This window comes from Heptranchias perlo, chromosome 29 (assembly GCF_035084215.1).
Source record: "Heptranchias perlo isolate sHepPer1 chromosome 29, sHepPer1.hap1, whole genome shotgun sequence".
Lineage (NCBI taxonomy): Eukaryota > Metazoa > Chordata > Chondrichthyes > Hexanchiformes > Hexanchidae > Heptranchias > Heptranchias perlo.
The window spans coordinates 13,772,519-13,797,286 of NC_090353.1; the positions used below are offsets into that span (position 1 = coordinate 13,772,519).

General features: G+C 43.8%; 1 protein-coding gene across 1 annotated transcript; it reads right to left on the bottom strand.

Moving 5' to 3' along the window:
* Positions 1–10,742, bottom strand: LOC137299408 (perilipin-3-like). Its single transcript, XM_067968127.1, has 8 exons — positions 10,632–10,742; positions 10,196–10,283; positions 8,047–8,242; positions 6,708–6,790; positions 5,726–6,011; positions 3,979–4,166; positions 2,853–2,993; positions 1–1,860 (listed from the first exon to the last, which is right to left on the bottom strand). Exons 2-8 carry the CDS (start codon positions 10,265–10,267, stop codon positions 1,492–1,494), a joined length of 1,335 nt encoding a protein of 444 aa, XP_067824228.1. The 5' UTR covers positions 10,268–10,283; positions 10,632–10,742; the 3' UTR covers positions 1–1,491.
* Between the last annotated feature and the right edge of the window lie 14,026 nt (positions 10,743–24,768).

The window sequence follows — 24,768 nt, forward strand, 5'->3', positions numbered from 1 at the left end:
TTGAATTATAAACTTTTATTCAAGATACATTACAGATTTCAGTTCCACTTATACCAGTTTTATACAGTTACACAATCTTGGAACATTTGAAGCTCCTTCATGTGCCAATTTCACATTAGGTGGCACTCTTATTCTGCTATTTGTGCAGGAAAACATTACATCATATTTCTGGATGGTTAGATGTGAAAGGCATCATTGGAACAGTGAATTTTAAAATCAGTGTTACTTAGAGTTCTTGTGCAAGGTAGAAAAAGGTCATACATCCCATCTATAACCCCCTCTACATTCTACTTTAGATACCTTCAGTCATAACAGGATTTAAAAACATGCTTGTGGGCAAATCACAAGTCCTTTTACATATATGCTACTCCAATACAAAAAGTGACCATTTGGAAATATTGCCAAAAACTTTCCAGTGTAGTGTCTATAGACAGATTAAATCATTGTGCTGAAAAGCACTCCCTGTAGTTGTTTAGTACTAAGGCAGGTGAGCTGTTACAGCCAAAAAATAATCCTATTAATAGTGTTATTTCCCTTCTGTGCCAACATTGTTGTGATTCAAACCTTGCAAGTTGCCATTTTTTTTTTAAGAATGCAAATAACTTGCTCAAGAGCTATAGGGGACTTGCTGGGTCCTGATAGATTAACATTGTCCATTCTTACCCACCTCTACGACAAGAGCAAAATTGTAAATTGAGCAAGGCACAAAAATACACTTTCCATTAGCTACTGGATTTAGTCAAAACTCAGTGCTAGACAAGTTTACAGCCCATTAGTTTAGTGATACTTAACCAAGTCTCTGAAAATGCAGTGGGGAAAAACAATTCAGTATTGGAACAAAAGTCAAATTTAGATTCCAGTTTAACAGGATTGTCAAGAATGCACACCATTTCTCATTGGTGCATTCACTACTGAATGTCAAAAAAAGGCATTGTTTAATATCTATATATGCAACATTGTGAACTTTAGCCAGGCTGCAAAACTTGCTACAAAGCCAAACGGTCATGTGGGGAACTCCCTGGATGTAGCAGTAAGTGAAAGTTTGAATAAAATTTACACCACAGAAGTTACATTTCTGCCAAATTCTAACAAAAGTACTTCTGGATTTCCAGGTCTCCAAGTTTCAAAACTGCAAAACACAACTGTCAGCAGGGCTGGTATTCCTTCAAATTCAGAAGAAGTGCATGTGTGAATGCAATTAGTCTGGTAATCTACAATTTCCTAAGGTAATATGTCAGACAAGAGTCCATTCAATGGAAGGCATTATCCAAAATCAGGAAAAAACCACCAACTTTTACAGGGAAAGATTGCTGGGTAGAGCAATTACTTTAATTCAGTCTTGTGATGAAGGTTTATACTGATTATGGCATATCCATGAAGAGCTTTCAGAAACAGGACCATATTTTCAAGAAACTATAATAAATCTACCTGGCAAGGTACACATAGGGGACCAGCCATCTACCTGGCAAGGTACACATAGGCAGGTTGCATCTATTCTTTAACTTTATCCACTGCAATCATCTCCTGTGACTGAGGGAGATCAGTCAGCTGTGGGATAAAAGGACCCACCATCCAGTTGAGAGGAGTGTTGTGAAGCACATAGTCCATCACCCCATCCATGGACTCCCGAATCTTCAGCATTTGCTCTCGACTTTGTGCCAGTAGCTGCCCTGAGAGATCGCCAAAGGAATTGGCAGAGGAGAAAGAGGTGTGGATGGTTTCTGCTGTTTTGCGGATCTGCTGTACTTTGTCTTGAACGTGCTGAGGGAGACCGTTGACGTTTGAAACCAAGGTCAGGCAGGTAGTCTGCAGTTGCTGAGCGAGACTGCGAGTCATGGTCAGGGTTTGGGATTCAAGCTGCTGCAATACAAAGACACGAGAATGTGGTCACTTCTTGGCCTCATTTCAAAGCCATCTAAAAAAGAATCTCCTCCACTAGAGTAAAATCTCCAACCCAGAACTGCAGTATAGAGATTTATTTTGAATAAGAATGCATTATGTAGGTGAAGTGATACCAATAAAAAGGTCCCTGGTTAGACTCTTAATCTTGCTGAGTCAGCTGACCCATCAGGCATCAGATTGGGAGGGGGCAGGGGGAAGCAGGCAGGTGCTGGAAGAGTAGAAGGAAAAGCCACTGATCTAGCTCCTGATCAATATGCAGTGTCTCCTGCTGGAACATCCAGGCTTAGCACAGTGGCAGGTAGCATCCACACTGCCCAATACTTATCACCACATGCTGGATAATAGTTCTAGATACACAATAACCCACTCAAGGGATGCTGGAGTGGCTGTGCAACCCAGTTATACTACTAGCATAGGATGAAAAGCCTATTGGACTTATGAAGGCAAGTTTTACAACTACACTAGGTTCTGGTCTAAAACATATTGCTGGTTACATTTCAGGACTACACTAGAGACTGAATGCCTTGCCTATCCAATAATGAGTTACAATATGGCAGGAGTCATATTCCCACTATCTGAACAAACCAGATAGAATACAGGTGCTCAAATTTTCTATAATTCTGAAGTTTTTATTTTTAATATTCATTCTTGGGATTTTGCAGTCACTGGCAAGGCCAGCATTTATTGCACACCTAGTTGCCCCAATGCAGTGGTGGATATCTTTAACCACTAGGTAGCAATTTATCCTTGAGCACATTAGGGAACTCAAGGGTTTGATGGCCATTTTGAACTTAGGTATTCAGCAGCCTGGGCTGGTGTCCCCTCCTTTGAAGTAAAGTTCTGTTCAATAGATGCAACAGTTTAGCAGAAGGTACAGATCTCAACCCTTCCTTGCACTGCTCCCCTGCTGGCTCATCCTCCCATTCAGTGCAAAATGTCAGAATTCTTACCTCTGGTTTCAGAGCCCCTTCTTCTTGCACTTCACCTTCTGGCTGCTTCTTCCTCCAATCAACCCAGGTTTGATGCAGTTTCTCCTGGACACCATGCAGCTTCTGATTTGCTGAATCTACTCCTTTCTGCACTAATTCAATCTGCAAATACAAAGCTGGTTATAAAATGAAGGGACTGGCAGACCACCATCTCAGTGCAGTCTCCATACTGCATTTCAGCTTTCAAGTGTAAATTAAGACCAACAATTAAAGTTGTTAAAAATATTGCTCCACTTAAAATTAGGGCAGCCCATTTACTTACAGTAAAAGTTCAGGTGTTAAATATCCAGATAGGGTTAGGAATGGATAGCACCAATTGGGCAAAAAAGTTGCAAAGGTCAAAAGTGGAACACCTCCAGCGCAGGCAATATTCTGCTTTGAAATCAATTACTACTGGAGAACTAACCAACCCCACATTCAAACCACAGATGGATTCTAGAGACCTAACATGGTGTGTGTTAGAGTCAAGTGGTTCAATGCTTCAAGTCAAACATATTGGCCGAGAATTTGCTGTAAAAATAAGTGAGGCTAATGGCTGTTATTTATGTGCAAGTTGCATAGAAATTTCAGGCGAGGGCAGATGCACAAAACTCAAAAGTTGCTGTCAGATGCGCCACTCTGCTGTTAGCAGCACAAAAACAGCATCTCACTCTACCTCACCATTCATATGCATTGAAGGGTGTGAAGTTCCTGTATTTACATGGTACATACAAACTAAACTCAACATGGAAAGTTAGGACTTGTCCATTTCAGTCTAAAGTACCCTTCTAACAATGTTGTGTTAATTACTGCCAGCCAACACTTCTGGCACTGGAAAGGTAACTACAAGTGTGCAGTCTCATTCCTTCAGCTAGTGGACCATTTTTGGGGGAAAAAGGTGGGGCACAAAGTCTGTGATAGAAGTGACTGGTCACACAAGCCAAAAGCAATATCTAGTGTAGTGTAAAACCTAAAAGCAAATCTGCTCAAGATGTATTGGCCTACACAATTCTGGTCTGAAGAATGTTTCTTGCAAAGGCAAGGAACAGAATCCTGCCATGTCAAAGCCATCTAGCAGCACACAAGTACCAGCAGTATGTATTCTTACCAGATCCAGAGTGTTGTGAAGCTGAGACATGATGTCTTGGCTGCTTTGCCTGGCCTGCTGCATCTTTGATGTGGAGTGCTGGTATGCTCTATTACGAACTTTTGAAGATAAAGATCCCAAGCGCACATAGTAACTCTGCTCTTGTGCAGGGGCTACTTCCAAGCCTTCAGTAGAAGTGGCCAGTTTTGCTGAAGCAAAAAAAAGTTATCAAGGCTGTTATTCAAGTTTGGTGATGCATAGTACTGTTCTCCTTGTCCCCTCCAATCAGATAAGATTTTCAGCCATAAACAGTTGATATAATGCACTCAAGTCAAACCTGCATTTTTGAAAGTTAGGTTGTTTGAAAGTATTGTCTAACTTCTAATTGAAAGGTGGATTAGACCAGAGTTCAACACTGTTGCAGCCTTTTTTTGCCTGCTCAAGCTTCCTATACTCAGCCTTGTGGTCCAGGCCACAAGTACAATGCCCTCAAAGTTAGAAGTGTGAGGACCATAAACAAACATTCCAATGTTGGATTAATGGGAAACATGAAAAGGCCCACCATAGTCACATTGAATGCTTGAAATAGGAAATGCAAAAAAAATTCTGAATGCAGCATTATGACCTGGAACAGTTCAGCTGTTGAATGTCTATTTGACTACAGTATTGGAAGGGGAGGGGTGAAGGAGGAAATGGTCATAGAAGTTTACAACACAGAAACAGGCCCTTCGGCCCAACGTGTTCATGTCGCCCAGTTTATACCACTAAGCTAGTCCCAATTGCCTGCACTTGGCCCCATATCCCTCTATACCCATCTTACCCATGTAACTGTCCAAATGCTTTTTAAAAGACAAAATTGTACCCGCCTCTACTACTGCCTCTGGCAACTCGTTCCAGACACTCACCACCCTTTGAGTGAAAAGATTGCCCCTCTGGACCCTTTTGTATCTTTCCCCTCACCTTAAATCTATGCCCCCTCGTTATAGACTCCCCTACCTTTGGGAAAAGATTTTGACTATCTATCTTATCTATGCCCCTCATTATTTTATAGACTTCTATAAGATCACCCCTTAACCTCCTACTCTCCAGGGAAAAAAGTCTCAGTCTATCCAACCTCTCCCTATAAGTCAAACCATCAAGTCCCGGTAGCATCCTAGTAAATCTTTTCTGCACTCTTTCTAATTTAATAATATCCTTTCTATAATAGGGTGACCAGAACAGTACACAGTATTCCAAGTGTGGCCTTACTAATGTCTTGTACAACTTCAACAAAACATCCCAACTCCTGTATTCAATGTTCTGACCAATGAAACCAAGCATGCTGAATGCCTTCTTCACCACCCTATCCACCTGTGACTCCACTTTCAAGGAGCTATGAACCTGTACTCCTAGATCTCTTTGTTCTATAACTCTCCCCAACGCCCTACCATTAACGGAGTAGGTCCAGGTCAGCTGGTGGGACTAAATGTTAACAAATTTTATTAGAGATTGGCTGCTTGTAGTTTATAGGTAATCAGTACCTATAACAATGTTGTTCACACTTCTGGTACCTTCATATTCAAGCGCACAAGTCTGAGGATCAAAACTTTAAAATTCAGAGTCCACCTGCTCAAGGTTGACAATAAAGTAACCACTGATCTGCAGGAGAACAAACCTTACTGCTCAAATAAATGTGTCTGACATGCAATGTCAAAGACCTGTTTAGGGCCACAAGCAGATACAAAAGCATCCTAGACAAGTCCAGGTAGTAAAATAGGTTGTTTCTTACCCAGTTCCTCCTCAGTCATAGGAAGATAGTGATCAACCATCTCTTCAGATTTACTGAGTGCACTGTCCACACTGGTGGCCACCATCTGGCCTACTCTGGACCCAATGACAGTGTTAACACCTTCAACCATCACTGTTCTGGTCTTTTCAATGCCACCATGCACTGCCTCCTTGGCCATGTCCACTACACCTGTCACTGTATTTTTAGCTCCAGTCACTGTGTTGGAGACTGCATCTTTGGCTCCTGTTATTGTGGATGAAACCAGTTCTCTGGTATCAGCAACAACCTGCAAAATAGAGAATTCAGTAATTTCACTCTGCACTAGTTTGAGTGCAGACATTCAAGATAATTTCAACATTCAGGTCTAGATGAGAATTGAGATTTTCCCCTCAAGTCGATTATTCCTAATCCACACAGGAGACTGCTTCAATCTCATGTGTGCACATTTAGTAGCAACAGATAATGGAGTGATCTATGCAATTAGTGATCTAATTCAGTCTCACTAATGGCATTTAGGTTGAGTGAATTTGGTTATCTAGTTTTCCATTGCACAAGTGAATTATCAGCTTTAAAAAAAGGTTACGATAAAAAGGGCAGATAGTGACTAAGGGACAACTACTATCCAAATTGTCAATCATGCCCATTTCAAATGTTACAATTTGTATAGAATACAACAATCAGCATTAGGACAAGAATTAAAGTAGTTGCTGAACTTGCCTCAAAAGGGTAGGGCTTTAATCTATCAGTCACTCAGGATAAATATTGTCCTCTTACTGGTTAGCCATCTTACCATTGATAAGTTGGAGAAACCATTCAAGCATAGACATTGAATAAGGAATTAGAACTTACAAGTTATTGGCTTTACTAGCCACCATAGGAGGGTTCAGTGGATTGGAAGTGCAATTTTCTTATAGCCATGGTGCATTACAAGGTGGCCAAGTACCATCTGCATGGTCATTTATTTGGTAGAAAGTTTCCTTACCTGGGGCGTAGACTGTTTGAGGATTGGAAGCTTCTCTTCCAGTTGATCCAAACTTATACAGGCGTATTCATTAGCTGCTGCAACTGATCACAGAAGAACTTTTGCTTAGAGACAAAGTATAAAGAGCCCATATTGTCAAATTGTAGCCTTTGGCTCATTCTAGAAGTTTTGCTTCAGCCACAAACATTGAAGGACAGAGAATTTTAAGCTTTAGTTTAAAAACAATTGATGAAGCTGTTTGCATATTGAAACCAGATCTTATAGTATGTATACATTTTACTGCTGCACTGCAACATGCAACCGTTAATATCCACAATCATGTCAATGACCTGAGTGCTGTTTGCTTTTAGTTTTCCTGCCTGGAATCACAAGTCAGAAGAACGGAAGCTAAAGTCTGACCTCCATGTACCAAAATCAAGAGTTATAAATACATGTATTTAGAAGTTCACATTTAGTAGGCTGTTGGCCAATATTCAGTGATATTTATCTGAAACAATGAATAATCTGAAACTGAGTGCAACATGCTGGGCCAAATTATGTTGCAATTAACACAGCAGTCAACAGTAATCTCTAGTGAATTGTACCAATTAAAATGCAAGCTGAGCTGGTTTTACTCTGTGGCAGTCAGCTGATAAAACATGACAACCAAGTGTTTTACTGCACACTGCAATGCCTGCCAAACAGCAATGGGATTAAGTGATCCGATAATCTGTGATGTTGGTTGAAGGACAAATATTGGCCAAGACACCTTGAGAACTCCCTGCTTCTCTTCCCCTCCCCCCCAATAATGTCATTGGATCTTTACAACCATCCGAGGGCAGATGGGGCCTCAGTATAATGTCTCATCCAAAAGGTAGTGTAGCAGTCCCTCAGTACTGTATGACGTCCATTCCTCCCCACCATGTACATCCAGAGGGGCAGGCAGAACTATAATCCAAACCACTTTAGGACACCAACATTCTAGGTGTCAGTAGAGGGGAATGCATAACACTTAAATGCTCATTCCTGTACTACCTCCATCATACTTGGTAACTAATCACTACCATACCTGGTTTTGAAGAGCTGAAAAAGTCCTCTTAATATGTAAAAAAAATAACTTGCATTTACTTTAATTCTAGTTCCATTTAATTATCCCTGGGTACCAAGTTTAGCTTTCATCAGCCCATTAGACAGGCTTGAACAAGCCAACACTCAAAAAGGCCCCTTGTGTCCAGAAGGTCCTAAAACACATTCAAATTAATTTACTTTTGATGTACAGTCACCATTATGGAGCCAAACTTTAGCTGTTAAATCCAAAAAGTCACCAATTCCATTTTGCTGAAGTACACTCCAAACTTACTTTGAGGCTCTAGCTTGTCCATAATTGGTTTGGCACTACTGGCAGCCACTGCAGAGATGGTCTTCACTCCCTGCTCAGCAACATCACAGACAGTCTTCACATATGGGTGGGTCTCCTTGGTGCTGTTGTATGCAGCTGACACCATTTCATAGACTGAGCTCACAAGAGGCAGACTGGTCAACCTGTTCACCACACTCTGAAACAAGTCATGGAATCACCAAGTCATTGCACAGCAATTCATTCAGATAACTCAAGGGCCAAAAATAACTCAGTACAGTTTTTGAAAGACTACTACAGTTGATTTTTATAGCAACCTCCTGTATCAAGTGTTTTGGAAATACATTTTTCATAGAAAGATTGACCAGCCATCTTAAGGATGGGTACAGGGATTTTAATATGTCAATGCAGATATGTAGTATTAAAAGGTCTCAACTGTAGAGGTACTTCAGAAAGCCTACTTTCCAGTGGAACAGCTTTACAGTACAGTTCTTCAGATTAGCCAAGACAGTTGTACACCCAAAATAGCCTGCAATATACAGTAGCCACCAAGTGTTATCACTCTTTATACCTGATGTCTTTTGCCATGAAAGTATCTGATGCTTCAACAGCAGAGATTAACTCAAGAGGTTGTTAATCATAACCTGATATAAAAATCAGCTGGGATGCAAGTTGCCACTTTTACACAAGCTGAAAACCCCAAAAGCAAAAGATATTGCATATCCAGTCTTATTTCATACCTACTGCCAATGCAACCAATTTTTAAAAAACCTTAAAGGAAAGCTAGCACCCATATTGGATATGCTTAGAGTTAACAGTCAGCTGTTGTAGGAAGAACACAAAACACCAAAGGCAAAAAAAAAAGCTTCTAGCTTCTCACCTCCCACCAAATAAATTGGATGCTACAAGACTGCAGTGCACATTAGGAGTTTGAAGTTTAATTGAATAAAATTACCTGCTTTTATATTTCATGCCTCTAGAAATGAACTCCAGTGCTTTGTTTGCATTCACTATGATCTTATCCATAAATTGCTAAAAAGTAGCAATGCCAACTGATCTGTAGTCCCAGATCTCTTTGCCCCTCCACCCCATTTAGCTTCTTACCTTTTAAGTGCCTCTTTATTCCCACTGCCAAATCATCCACTTCACACTTTGAATTGAATTTGCCATTTATCCATCCATTTTGCAAGCTGGTTTATGTCTTCCTCTATACTGGTGCAATCCTCCACATTATTAGCTATACCCAAATTGGTTTGATTTCCAATTCATTTATGTATTGGTGAACAAGTGATCCCAGCACAGAACCCTGCAGGACACCATTTCCCACTTACTGCTAGTCCAAGAAACTGCCCTTAATTCTCATCTGTTTTGTAGCCATCTTTCAATCCATTGTTATCAGACCCCAGTCATGATTATGACACCTTATCCAAGGCGTTCTGAAATACCTGCCGAGGATCAAACTCAGCAACAGGAAGAGCCCAGCTTGCCTACGTTTAAGGTACCGGTGACAGTTGGCTTTGCTCCACTCCAGGAGCAGGCCTTCAGCCATCTTGGATCTCTCCCTAAATCCTTCCCCCACCCCCCCCCCACTTTCAAAAAGCTTAAGTCAAATCACTTCAGTGTATTTCACTGAAGCACTAGAGACACTTACTGCATTAAAATACTTTGTTAAATGCAAGTTTTTCCCCCTGTCCCAACTATTGAGACATAAAGGTGAAGCACAGAACTAAAGAGGAAAGTGCCTCTGAAGTAGGAGAAAAGGCACCTTTTGGTAGAAAGGAAAGATTCTAAATTTGCTGTTTACTCCCTTAAAAAAAGTTTTAATCTTGCACTAGTAGTTGCCACACACACACGTGAATTTGTAGCTTTATATTTCCAAGGCAATGAAAATTAGTTCATTGCTCCTCGTTGCAAAAGAGGTGAAAGGTCGTAACACCAAGTGATTGAGTCAGTAAATAACATTTCCCAGTGGAGCAGGAAGCAATTGCCGGACTGTTGGACCCACCTCATGCCAAAGGATCATTATTTTACACAATGAGAAGATTTCTCAGGTCCCTGCTTAAATTGCAGTAGTTAACAAAGTCCACGGGTTACCAGGTCAGAAAGCTAGAGATACAATCATAACTTTCTTCCATAAGTGTAGTTAAAGTACCTGCTGTTCCCCGCTCTCCTGCTGTTGGGTTATGTTGGAGACTTCAACGTTTTCAGCCGCTTCTGACGCCATAACTAATCGGCAAAGTCTGTTGGAAATAAATTAGGATTAAACCAGTCGGTCTAACGCTCACGGTCATCTATCCAGCAACTACTGAGGGTGGGATAGTATCGGGACACAGTGGGACAAGGAGGGTCACTTTTCACCGAGTGAAGCAAACACAGCGACTGGGACAGAATCGGGGCAACTTTTACAGTAAAAAAGTTTATTAACCAGTTTACTAAAGTTGGGCGAAATCCCACAAACTCTTCAATAAAAAAGTTCAAGACTGCCCGTGCCAAGAGTTTGAAACACAAAATACACCAGAAATGAATATTCGTACAATATTAAAAGTTACATTTGAACATTTTCGAACAAAAACGTTTCTGAAACCTACCTGAAAAATAATTACACTTTTGGAAACAGGCAAAAATTTATCTGCTCTTAAGAACTTGCACTGCTCTCTGCACCGTCCACACAATTTAAACACTAGCCCACAGCAATGGATTTAAATACCCTTACATCATCCGGATGGGGGCACACTTTGTGATTGACAACAGATCTGAGCAATCGACACTGAAAGAGGGGAATTTAACGAGGCACCGACCAACCAAAGAGTTTAGAGGTGTGTCTTTGGTTCGTGTCGATCATTCTCCTGGGTTGAGTGTTAACCGAATATGAAAGTGCGGGTGAATAACTTTGAGTTTCCCTGGAAGAGTTTGACAGATGAGATAGACACACAAAGGACCGTAGTGCAACGAAGCACTAATGCTTTTAACAGCTTACCTCACAACAAATAAACAAGTCCACAAGATGGATCAAAAACGCACAAGATAATTATGGATGTAGAAGGCCATTTGACTCATCTTAGTTCATCCATTCAGTATGACCCTGAAATCTCCCCAATGCAGCATCCAACTGGTTCTTGAATGATTCCAAGGTTTTTTCCTCTCCTACTCTATTCACCAGTCAGTGCAATATATTGATCAATCTGTGTGCCAAGAACTCCCTATCAGTCCTAAATTAACCTTTGAATTGTTGGCCATTTGCTCTACTTTCACAATTTAAAGTAACTTTCTGGATTTACTTTTTCCGTACTGTTTCTGATCTTATCTACCTCTGTAAGATCACACAGAAACATAGAAAATAGGAGCAGGAGAAGGCCATTCAGCCCTTCGAGCATGCTCCGCCATTCAATATGATTATGGCTGATCCTCTATTTCAATAGCATATTCCCGCTCTCTCCCCTGATCACCTATCAGATATTCCCTTTCAAGGCTAAAAAGCCCACGTTTCTCCTGTCTTTCCTCATAACTCAGACCTCTAACACGAGCGAACAGCCTTATGACCCTTCACTCTCTCCAGTACTTCAACCCTGGTGCCTCATTGACCACAACTTTATTTAAGGGCCTAGAAATTAGCCTGGGCCGTTTCTGGTCCAAGAGTCAGCACTGCGAGACCATCCCACGCCTGAACCAAGAGGCCGGAGGATTGATGGAAATTGGTCCTCAGGCCTCATCAACATACTCGGTGAGAGCTGCCAGTGTTGGTCACACCTCCTCAAGCAGCTCGCTCGAGCGAAGACGTCAATGTTAGGCCACTTGCCTCAGTGGCACTCAGATAAGTTCAGGGGGTGGGGGGACAATTGCGATTCCTGTGGAGTTGGAGGAACATTCCTGTTCCAAAGGATGGGTTTTTCAGGAAAATAATATTTAATCACTTATGTGGAGTTGGAGGCCGCAGGGGTTGCTGAAAAATCCTGAGTGGGGCAGGGCCCGATGTCTTTTATTTTTTTTGGTCGGTTTCCGTCCGACTGATCGGCTGATTGACAGTCTGGTCTCAGTTGGACAGGAGATCAGCCAGGGAGAGGACGTCTGGAGGTGTGTATGCAGGTAAGTCTTTGTTTGCATGGATGGGGGGGGGGGGGAGAGTGGAACGGGGTGGGCACGGGGCTTGGGTGGGAAAGGGGCATGGGTGGGCAAGGAGCACGGGTGGGAAAGAGGCATGGGTCGGCAAGGAGCACAGGTGGGCACGGGGGTCGCGAGTCATGGGGGATGGGATCGGGGGGGGTCAGTCAGGGGGGGTGGGATAGGGGGTCATCGCGGGGGTCTGTGATCGTTGAGGAGTAGGGTCGAGGTCGGAGGGGGAGGATTGGGGTCGGGGGTCCATGATCGGGGGGGGGGGGGGGGTCCGCGATCGGGTGGGGGGGGGTCCGCGATCGGGTGGGGGGGTGGGGTCAGTGCAGGTAGGCTTGTTGGGCCTGGGGGAAGCACCCCTGCTCCTCTGGGCCCACAGACTGTGCCTTTCTAGGCACTTACCTGCAGTCTCGGACCTTCTCGCCCCTTTCACGAGGCGTAAGACAGAAGGCCCAAGAATCCTGGCCCCCCTCCCCCACCCGGGGTTGGAATGGAGAATTAGTTAAAAATGGAGGCCTGAAGCCTCCTTGAAAGGTCTTAAGGCCCGACCCACATCCTGGAAGCGGGCTGACTGCCCGCCCCTCGTCCCGCCCCCGTGAAAACCAGAAATGGGCGGGTTGGAGGCGGGTCTGAAATGGTGGCAATTTTCAATTCCCCCCCTGCCCCTAACCCACCTGTTTTTTACTTTGAAAATTGAGCCAATAATGTGTAATCATATCCCATAATGAATCAGTGTCTTCAGGGGAGGAGAGGAGGAGAGGGGAAGGGAGGGGAGGGGAGGAGAGAGGAGGAGAGGAGGGGAGGGGAGAGGAGGAGAGGAGGAGAGAGGAGGAGAGGAGGGGAGGGGAGGGGAGAGGAGGAGAGGAGGGGAGGGGAGAGGATAAGAAATTTTCACAAGAATGACAGAGGTAAAAATAAAAAGAAAAGCTGCAAATGTGGAAATCTAAAATAGAATCAGAATATGCTGGATATATACTGCAGGCCAATTAGCATTTGTAAAGAGAAAAGATAGGTTAATCAAAATCAAAATACTGCAAATGCTGGAAATCTGAAATAAGAACAGAAAATGCTTCAAATACTCAGAAAGTCAGGCAGCATCTGCGGAGAAAAAAACAGAGTTAACGTTTCAGGTCGATGATCTTTCGTTATTCTGACGAAGAGTCATCGACCTGAAACATTAACTCTGTTTCTTTCTCCACAGATGCTGCCTGACAGGTTGCTGTTATTGGGAATCATTCAATAGAACTCTCTGCGCAGGGTCTCCAGCCAAAATGTTAACCTTTCTCTTTGAGAGGCTGATGGACCTGTTGCTTGAGTTCTGAACATTACACAATCCTGATTCACACTGACACCAATTCAAGGACCAGCAAACTAAAGTCGTTTATAATACAGGACTTTCATACAGCTGACTCACTAATGTCGTTATCTGTGACTGTGCCCTGTGGACTAATTCCTTTTGGAGTATGTTTCAGTACCTTTGCTACTCCCCCGCCCCCAGTTCCACCCCAGTGAATTGACCTACAGAGCTGTCAGTGTCGCATATGGGAAACTGAAAGGTGGTAAATATCACCAGGTTTTGCATCATAGATCATTGTTTACGTGTCCAATGTCCACAGATGATAATTGCTTTGGTAATCATTCGTAATAGCTCGTTAGTTGTAATCTGTACCTAATCCTTTCTGTTCACACAATGGCCAGGATTTTGACCTAGAGCCAGGAAGGGGGCGTTGGGGTCTATTTTGACGTAAGGATGTCTTTTACTTTTTTTTGTCGATTTGCCGTCTGACTGACTGGCCTGATTGACAGGCTGGTCTCAGTCGGACGGGAGCAGAGCAAGGAAGAGGGCGTGAAAAGGTAAGTCTTCAGGTAAGTCTTTGATTGTATGGATGGTGGGAGGGGGCATGGGGCATGAGTGGGGATGGGGGCACCTGGGGGCATCGATGGGCAAGGGGGTCACGGGGTGGAGAGGGAATCAGTCATCAGAGGAGTCAGTCATGGGGGGAGGGATTGGAGGTCGGTCACCGAGGGGAGCGGGGTCGGGATCGGGGGTCATCGCGGTGGTCTGCGATCGGAGATTGGTGGGGTTTCTGCAATTGTTGGAGAGTCGCTGCAGGTAGGCTTGTTGGGCATGGGGGAAGCAATCCTGCTCCTCTGGGCCCACAAGCTGTGCCAGAAAGGCACTTTCTGCAGTTTCGGGCCTTCTCGCCTCCTTTCGCGGGGCGTGAAGGAGAAGGCCCGGGAATCCAGGCCCCCAGGGGTTGAAATCACAAAACCTGAAAAAATGGAGGCCCGCAGCCTCCTTGAAAGGTTTTAGTGACCAACCCGCCTCCTAGGAGCTGGTTGGTTGCCTGCCCCTCGTCCCACCCCGCTGAAAACCGGAAATGGGCGGGTTGAAGGCGGGTTGGGGCGGGTCTGAAATTGTTGTGATTTTCAATGCCCCCCCGCCCCCCCAACCCACCCGTTTTTCATAGTTAAAATTCTGTCCAATGTTTCAACTCTTGCTGTACCAATCTATCTTTTCATTATTCCGCCAATTTTCACTCGGGGAGCGAGTGTGGCATAGGGAGAGGGAGAGGGGGCGGAGCGAGCAAGAAGCATGAGGCCCCGGGGCCATTTTAACCCCTGGGCCTCCACACCATATTCCAAAACTGACTCCCACCCGAACTCGGTGGGAATGCCGAGGAGGCTGGTGGGCGGGAGTGAGATATTTCGGGCGGCAGGAGGCCAATGGCCCTGCAGGGATCAGTTATCTCAGCACAAACCTGGTTCCCTCTGATCTTTACGGCTCAGGACCACACCAGGTGGCGGATTTACTCCGTTTCTGGAGCAAAATTTATTGAGAAATGAAAGAATAAATGGTCTTCTGTGAATGCGTGGTTTTGAAGATGCGATTTCTAAGTGGTTAATTATAATTATCTCCTAGTCATCATTTGAAAATAGAAATGTCATGCCCCCACCAGAAGGGAAGGGGGAAGAGGAATTTAAGGGCACGCACGTTATACACTGATAAATGGTTCAGGCTTCAGTCCGGGGAGCTCACTAACATCCCAGGTATTCACTGTCATTTTTGCTTGATTGTTACAGGAGTTCCCGGCTTGTAGTTGTGAGGCAGAGGTCACCAGCGTTCGAACTCCCCAGCGGTACTTAGGCAGAAGATGTTTATTGTAAACAATCATTTCAAAATCCTTTTACTGCCAGTTTAAGCTGTGAAGCAGTTGCAGAGTAAACGTTCAGTTGGCTAGTGCTACAGACAATCATTTAAGTGGCTTATATTAACCCTGGTATGGGGGGAGGGTTGATGGAGAACTCCCTCAGGATAACAGAGGTTTACTCTTTATAAATAATGGGTTTTTACACTGTGTGAATTCAACTAGTCAGGCTGATGCATAGCTCAGAATCCATTTTATTGTCTAATTACTTCTAATTACCTGTTTTATTTATATATTTATTCTCGGAATAGAAACATAGAAACATATAAACATAGAAAATAGGAGCAAGAGTAGGCCATTCGGCCCTTCGGGCCTGCTCCGCCATTCAAAATGATCATGGCTGATCATCTAACTCAATACCCTGTTCCCCCCTTTTCCCCATATCCCTTGATCCCTTTAGCATTAAAAAATATATCTATCTCCTTCTTGAATACATCTAATGACTTGGCCTCCACTGCCTTCTGTGGTAGAGAATTCCACAGGTTCACCACCCTCTGAGTGAAGAAATTTCTCCTCATCTCGGTTCTAAATGGCATACCCCGTATCCTGAGACTGTGACCCCTGGTTCTGGACTCCCCAGCCATCGGGAACATCCTCCCTGCATCTAGTCTGTCTAGACCTGTTAGAATTTTATATATTTCGATGAGATCACCTCTCATTCTTCTAAACTCTATTGAATATAGGCCTAGTCGACCCAATCTCTCCTCATACGTCAGTCCTGCCATCCCAGGAATCAGTCTGGTAAAACTTTGTTGCACTCCCTCCATGGCAAGGACATCCTTCCTCAGATAAGGAGACCAAAACTTCACACAATACTCCAGATGTAGTCTCACCAAGGCTCTGTATAACTGCAGTAAGACATCCCTGCTCCTGTACTCAAATCCTTTTGCAAGGAAGGCCAACATACCATTCGCCTTCCTAACTGCTTGCTGCACCTGAATGCTTGCTTTCAGCGACTGGTGTAAAAGGACACCCAGGTCTCGTTGCACCTCCCCTTTTCCCAATCTATCACCATTCAGATAATAATCTGTCTCTTTCTGTTTTTACAGCCAAAGTGGATAACCTCACATTTATCCACGTTATACTGCATCTGCCATGTTCTTGCCCACTCACCCAACTTGTCTAAATCACATTGGAGCCTCTTGCATCCTCCTCACAGCTCACATCCCACCCCAGCTTTGTGTCGTCTGCAAACTTGGAAGTGTTACATTTAGTTCCCTCATCATTCCCAAATCATTAATATATATTGTGAATAGCTGGGCCCCAAGCACTGATCCCTGCGGTACCCCACTAGTCACTGCCTGCCACCTGGAAAAAGACCCGTTTATTCCTACTCTTTGTTTTCTGTTTGTCAACCAATTCTCAATCCATGCCAGTATATTCCCCCCAATCCCATGTGCTTTAATTTTGTACACTAACCTCTTGTGTGGGACCTTATCAAAGGCCTTCTGAAAATCCAAATACACCACATGGGCATTACTGGCAAGGCTGGCATTTATTGCCCATCCCTAGTTGCCTTGACAACTGAATGGCTTGCTAGGCCACTTTATAGGACAGTTAAGAGTCAACCACATTGGTGTGGGACTGGAATCACATATAGGCCAGACTGGGTGAGGACAGCAGGTTTCCTTCCCTAAAGGGCATTAGTGAACCAGTTGGATTTTAACGACAATCCAACAGCTTCATGATCACTTTTACAGATACCAGGGTTTTATTTCCATTTAAACTGAATTCAAATTCTCAAACTTCCATGGTGAGATTTGAACTCATGTTCTCTAGGATTATTAGTCCAGTAACATAACTACTACACTACCGTACCAATGTGCCATCTGCCTTCAATTACCCTTGACATCAAGGGTAGACCCTTGCTGCCCATGAGATATGCAATCAAAGTGACCAAGACTAAGACAAGATAGGTAATGCCATGGGGGACATTACGAGCAAGCTCAATCTTGCCCAACATTCACACACACATAGACTCCTCCAAATCAGGGTTTTCATCAGGGGTCATTGGACAGTGATCAGGAGCAGGAACACTAGCTGGTTTTTCCCCTCTTTGGCCCAGCTCATTGCAGCACTCAAACAGCCTTAGTTGAGGCCAGCTAACTCAGCACAGACTGAGAATTGAACCTGGACCTTCCAGCCCTGAACAGTGCAGAATTATATCGGGCAGTGCACTAACTAACTCAGCCATTTAGGAAACTCAAAGTAGACGACTTTTTAAATAAGACTTCTAAAGTTAAACTCTATGTGGGGAGTTTAAACCCACCTGGCCGGACAGGAGCAGAGTGTGCGAGGGGTTAAAATCTCCCCCAGCAGGTCTGAATTATTTCTGTGGGGAAAACTCCATAAATTGAAAACTTCATAAACTTCATGAATCTGGCATTAGAGAGGTGAGAGGAGTGGAACAGTGAGGGGCTCAAAATGGAGAAGGTACCAGAGGAGTGGGGAGAGACCAAGGTGTGATTTGGTGATAAAGGCCACACTGCCACCATGGTGCTTTGGGCAGGGAAGGTGGTGGAAAGTATGGCCAGGTGGGGAAGCTTCATTAAGGGCCAAGGTGTTGCCACCTGTGAAATATGTTTCCATCAAAGCCAGGACGTCAATGCAATCGCCCACAGTAAGGTCGTGGATGGTGAGAGCCTTGCTCATGAGTGAACAGACTTTCTGGAGGGAAACGCAGAGCGGGGCAGTGACTGTGGATCGATTAGCAGAGTCCGAGGAGAGAGTGGTTGGTGGGGTGGACAACGACGCTGGGGGGAGCCACCAAATAGTGCAGTGCTTTTCAAACTGTTCCGTGTGGAGCACCTCCTGCAAATATGGACACAGTTCTGAGGACACCTTGTCCAAAATTCCAAAAGTCATTGTCAGTTCACAAAGGGAAATGTTGCTAGGATTACAAAACCATGTTTAAATAAGTTACGTCAACAGAAATAACATGCTGGAAAATCAACAACTGCAAAAAAAAATGTAGAATACAGAATTCTTGAGACACTGGGGGTAATTTTAACTTTGGGCGATAATGTAAAATGGTTGAAATCAGATCAGCCGCCCGGTGTACATTTCTCCTGATTTTCATTTTCATTGGCTTAAACGGAAGCAAAAATCAAGAGCGATTTTACACTATCGGCAAAAGCCAAAATGAACCCCACTGTATTTGTGACATGTGACATGTGGTATGCCTGGTCCCGGATGATCAGGAATCTGGTGACCTCACAGATCCCTGCGATCCTTTAGCAAATCTCTAAGTTCTATAGACCAATGTTTGAAAATTTATGAACTAGGAAGATGTAAAATTGGAGCATTACTCAGTGTTCCTTCCAGGTGGGTGTTTCAGAGCGCTAGTGGTGAAGGCCTCGGAGGGGTTTGCCTGCCTGCCCACTAGACCGACACTAGCTATCAACACAACAACTTTAACATTGGTGTGAAGTCAGGGCCCAGAACAAAGTGGCATAGGACTCCCTGGAGGGGTAGTCTTATGCTACTACCCTTTAATACCCACATGAAGTGTTATTCAAGGGCCCCCATTGTCAAGCTAGGCATCAAAATTCCCTTGGACCTCCTGGACATTTCTAAAAATCTACCTGCAATTAATTTAATTGTTTAGAGAGAGCAGACACTGCTGATTGCAACTTGTAAATGTTTAGGTCTGAACTTCCGATGGCCTAGTAGGTTGTAAACTGACGGATCTATCTGGGGTGGACTTTAGAAAGGATATGCTGGTTTTACACCCCATTCAAGATCTGCCTTAAATTCTGCTGGAGGTGGGGGAGGATGTCAGATGCACCCACCAACCTAAGGATGCGATTGGACAACAGTTCAGATTAAGGATCAAAGAATCTTCAACCCAGTGAGGAAGCAGGGAACAGGAAGAATGTGTAGGATGACAGGATATGTTTAGTTTGTTATTAACTGGGTTACTCTAACCTGTAATGATTTAACCAATTGGTTTTTGAAAATCAGGTCATTTGATTTGGAGGATTAAAATTTACACATCCAGAATAGTAGAAACCCAATTATCTAATTAAATGCTTTAATCTGAATACCTAAGACTATAAGAGAAGTCGGAGAAGAAAAAAACATTCAGCTCATCGAAGCTCATCTCTCTAGTACACTACGGAGTACAATAATGGAAAGCCTAGTGCTTATTACACTGAAATGCTTCAGGCACCATCTCCCCATATAATCAAGTATGAAGGCCTGAGGCCTACTCCACGCCAAATGCAGCCGGCCAGTGTTTGGTACACTGAGGGATGTGTGCACAAATTGTGCGCAGGGCTCAGCAAGTCCATTTTTTTTTGTTTCAAAAATATACTTTATTCATAAAATTTGTAAAGGTGCATACAATACAATTCAAATCACAGTTCAAAAGAAATACAATACAGGTCATATGTTTTGCAAGATACATACAGTACAGTTCAAATATCATGATTCAAACAATACATATTACATACATATTAGACATCATACATGGTGCATACAGTTCATGACACCCTAGGGTGCCTCACTGCATTGCAATCAGTACAGAATACCGATTACAGGTGTATTACATTATATATTGATCAGCAGCGGGAATCCTGGCTGATCTCCCTTTCTCTAATTCAGGGAGACTGTGCCAGTTCTAGTGCCCTTACTACTACCACCGCTGAGATGAGCTAACTAAGCGCAGCTTGGGCACTGAACCTGGGACTTTCCTGGTCTGTATGGCTCAGAGATAGAGACTTTACTCTGAGCCATCAGGCCAGCTTGTTGGTTGACACTTTGGAATCTGAACCGACATCTCATATCTGTGAAGTTACTTAGTGCATAGCACAGCGAGATTTATCCATCTCACTGATAACACAAACAATAAAGTCACCAGAGGTAGAGCGGTTGTGTAAGGTAATACTATACATGTACCATTTCCTATCTATAAACACATAACCCAGCCATTAATAAATGACTGAGTAATGCTGGACCACATAACCACTGTGGTTTGGTGATTACTGGATTGGTGAATGCTTCCTCACAAAGGTAGTGGCCCTTTTAATTTCTCTGCACTATAAAATTACTCTGAACAAATTGCAATAAATGATTTTTCTTCTGGATGTGTGTTGCAGCAAGTCATACGTAAGTTAGATACCAACCGGTCATGCTCTCTGGTCTCACACAGGAAATTTGATGGATCCCAAATAAAATGGATGATGTTTGTGTAACTGACAGTAATTCCAAAGGTGGGAATTCTTTCTTAGAGAGGATTATATTATCTTAAAAATGCAGTGAATATACAAAAATTGGATCTCTACTTCTTGCAATCTCTTGTATTCTCCCCATCTCTCCTGAAGGCGCTGACTCTCACAGAGTGATATGGCATGCCAGCCCCCAGGTACTTCATCCTAACGTCTTGATGTGTGAGCCCAGAAAGTGAGTGCTGTCCATCTACTTTTGACGGTGGCAACTCTATCAATTCTTGCTCTACACACTGGCAAACGCACTCATTGCAAGCAACTGCATCATAAGAATCCACACTTAACTTACAATTCTTACAATAACCAGTCTTTGTGATATTGCGCACACTCAACTGAACTGCAATAAACATCTGACCTGCATTCAGGGCAGCTCAATTTTGCATTAGGGACCTGAAACAGGTGTTAGACCCTTTATTTGCATATGCAAAGAGCCTAACGCCTGTTTCAGGCGCGCGCCCTGGATACCTCGTTTTCTGCCTTCACCAAAACAGCGGGCAGCGCACTTCCAATGTGTAATGAGCATGCGCGCCACGCCTGCTATATTGGATGCTTAGGTGCCTGAAAAACGGGTGCCGCACCATTGAACTTCTAGGCCGTAGAGTTTTATCAAGTCGCAGGGTTCCCCAAAATGCAGGGTGCAATAAATGGCACTCACGTCGCATTGCGAGCTCATGGCCAGATGCAAAGAATTCCGCAATCAATGCTCGATTTGCTGGAAGTTGCCATGGTACTTTTGTCCTCAGGAATTCTGCTCTCAAGGAAGAATCTGACATAACCGGATGGCTCTTGGGTGACAAAGTGTACAAATTGTTGCTAACGACTAGGGCCCCTCTGTGAGTTTCAAGAACATTAGCTGAGAAGCGCTATGACAAGGCACCTGCTTCTACAAGAGTTGTAATTGAGAGAACTATGGAGGCCTTAAAGGGATGCTGCTTTGATAGATCTGGAAGGGGTCTGCAATATGCTCCTGAGCGGCTATCCCACACAGTGGAAGCTGCTGTGCAATTGCACAACTTTGCAGTCCAAAAGGACTTGGACATGGCGATCCTGGGAAGTTGGTCCCAGCTGCTTTGCAGGCAGAGGAGCATGGAGGGGAGAATCAGGCGGACTGGCATTCAGAGGGTTCCTCAGTAACAACTGCAATGGGCATCAAATAATTAACAAAGTATTCTCCTCTGTTTAAGTATTGTCAACACTGCCATAACTCCATTATTCCTGCCTTCAATTCAAGGCTTTTCCAATTAAGAACACACCTTGGAACCTCATATCACCAGACCTTTCTGCCCCCACCACCCCCTTCAATTCCTAATGTGCTCCATGAATAACTGAGTACGGAGTAGGTGTACCTACGTTTTTATTACCATCAAAACAAATATTAACATTAGCCATCTTACTCCTTTACACTGTTTTTCCCCCTGGATGCCTAGACGCACATTTCTTTCTCCTATTCTGGTGTTGCTCCTAGGTCCAACCTGAGGGCCAGTATCACGAGAGCCTGTGGTCCAAAAGTCTCCTGAGACAGAGGTTGGCCCTCCCCTCATGGCTGCTTGGTCTTGGGAGGGACCCGCTGTTGGCTTCTGCCTGGGCAGTCTGGTGACGCCTCCTATGTGCCACTTGCGTGGTGCTCTGAGGGGATAGACCAGATGCCTGGCATGTGCTGCTTTCCTGAGAAACGGCAGCCTAATTCAAGTAAACTCCAGCTGGCAACATTCTACTGGGCCTTGGATCCGTTTGTCCAATAATTAGCGGGATGGCTGGTCTAATGGCTGCTGTCAGATCCTGATAGCCCTGAGAGGCAGTTACCTGTATTCTAGCCCCAAGTTCTGTCTACTCTGTCCTCTGCTGCCACCCTCTGCATGGAGGAGGGAGAGGCACCAATGGTCCTGGGGCACTTGTGCCTATTGTTGGTTGTCATGATGTGGAGATGCCGGTGATGGACTGGGGTTGACAATTGTAAACAATTTTACAACACCAAGTTATAGTCCAGCAATTTTATTTTAAATTCACAAGCTTTCGGAGGCTACCTCCTTCCTCAGGTGAACATCGTTCACCTGAGGAAGGAGGTAGCCTCCGAAAGCTTGTGAATTTAAAATAAAATTGCTGGACTATAACTTGGTGTTGTAAAATTGTTTACTATTGTTGGTTGAACCAATAAAGGTGACACTGGGTTGCTGCTGTGTCACTAACCGGAAAAACAGCTCTACATAAGAACATAAGAAATAGGAGCAGGAGTAGGCCAATCGGCCCCTCGAGCCTGCTCCGCCATTCAATAAGATCATGGCTGATCTGATCCTAACCTCAAATCTAAATTCATGTCCAATTTCCTGCCCGCTCCCCGTAACCCCTAATTCCCTTTACTTCTAGGAAACTGTCTATTTCTGTTTTAAATTTATTTAATGATGTAGCTTCCACAGCTTCCTGGGGCAGCAAATTCCACAGACCTACTACCCTGTGAGTGAAGAAGTTTCTCCTCATCTCAGTTTTGAAGGAGCAGCCCCTTATTCTAAGATTATGCCCCCTAGTTCTAGTTTCACCCATCTTTGGGAACATCCTTACCGCATCCACCCGATCAAGCCCCTTCACAATCTTATATGTTTCAATAAGATCGCCTCTCATTCTTCTGAACTCCAATGAGTAGAGTCCCAATCTACTCAACCTCTCCTCATATGTCCACCCCCTCATCCCCGGGGTTAGCCGAGTGAACCTTCTTTGTACTGCCTCGAGAGCAAGTATGTCTTTTCTTAAGTATGGACACCAAAACTGTATGCAGTATTCCAGGTGCGGTCTCACCAATACCTTATATAACTGCAGCAATACCTCCCTGTTTTTATATTCTATCCCCCTAGCAATAAAAGCCAACATTCCATTGGCCTTCTTGATCACCTGCTGCACCTGCATACTAACTTTTTGATTTTCTTGCACTGGGACCCCCAGATCCCTTTGTACTGCAGTACCTTCCAGTTTCACGCCATTAAGATAATAACTTGCTCTCTGATTTTTCCTGCCAAAGTGCATAACCTCACATTTTCCAATATTGTATTGCATCTGCTAAATCTCCGCCCACTCACCCAGCCTGTCTATATCCCTCTGTAGGTTTTTTATGTCACTCACTCTCTACTTTCCCTCCCATCTTTGTATCATCTGCAAACTTTGATATGTTACACTCGGTCCCCTCCTCCAAATCGTTAATATAGATTGTAAAGAGTTGGGGACCCAGCACCGACCCCTGCGGAACACCACTGGCTACTGGTTGCCAGTCTGAGAATGAACCATTTATCCCAACACATGTGCTAACTGAGGAGGCACCATTAATATAACATTCTCAACGTGAAGTCCAACCAAAACTAAAGAAGCTTACATTACAAACTAAATCATAATATTGTTATCTCTGTCGATTGAACAGTGTATGTCCCACGGTGACCACCGGTTGTGAAAGGCCTCGAGCGTATAGATGGGCACCGTGTGTTCCTGGGGCACTTTTGAGGTGGGGGAATAATGATAATATTATCATCAAGGATAGAGATACAACCAAACTAAATATACATTAGATCTTATATATATATAGGACTGCTGTTCTTTATTTAGATATTTATATATGTGTATTTACATATATGAAATACAGAAGCTCCTTTGGGAAAAACCTCTCTTGACCATGCTATACTAATGACAGTTTAGCAAGAATTAGGACCGAGATGAGGAAAAATGTCGTCACTCAGAGGGTGGTGAATCTTTGGAATTCTCTACCCCAGAGGGCTGTGGATGCTCAGTTGTTGAGTATATTCAAAACTGAGATCAACAGATTTTTGGACTCTAAGGGAATCAAGGGATATGGGGATAGGGCGGGAAAGTGGAGTTGAGGTAGAAGATCAGCCGCGGTCTTATTGAATGGCAGAGCAGGGTCGAGGGGCCTTATGGCCGACTCCTGCTCCTATTTCTTATGTTCTTAAATCCTCTGTAGGAAGCCGAGGGGAGTATTAGTAAGGGATGTAATGCCCTCTGGTGGTCAATTTAATTATTGGCTCCTTGAAGCTGTTACTGTGTTTTTAATGTATTGTGAGAAAATGTGGTGCAGGACCAACACCCCTGGTGCAGGACACCAGCAAGGCTGAACAGAACAAGACAAAAGATGAAGTGCAAGAAGTTGTAATTAGATATCACCAAGCTTGGTTTTTAGAAGCAAG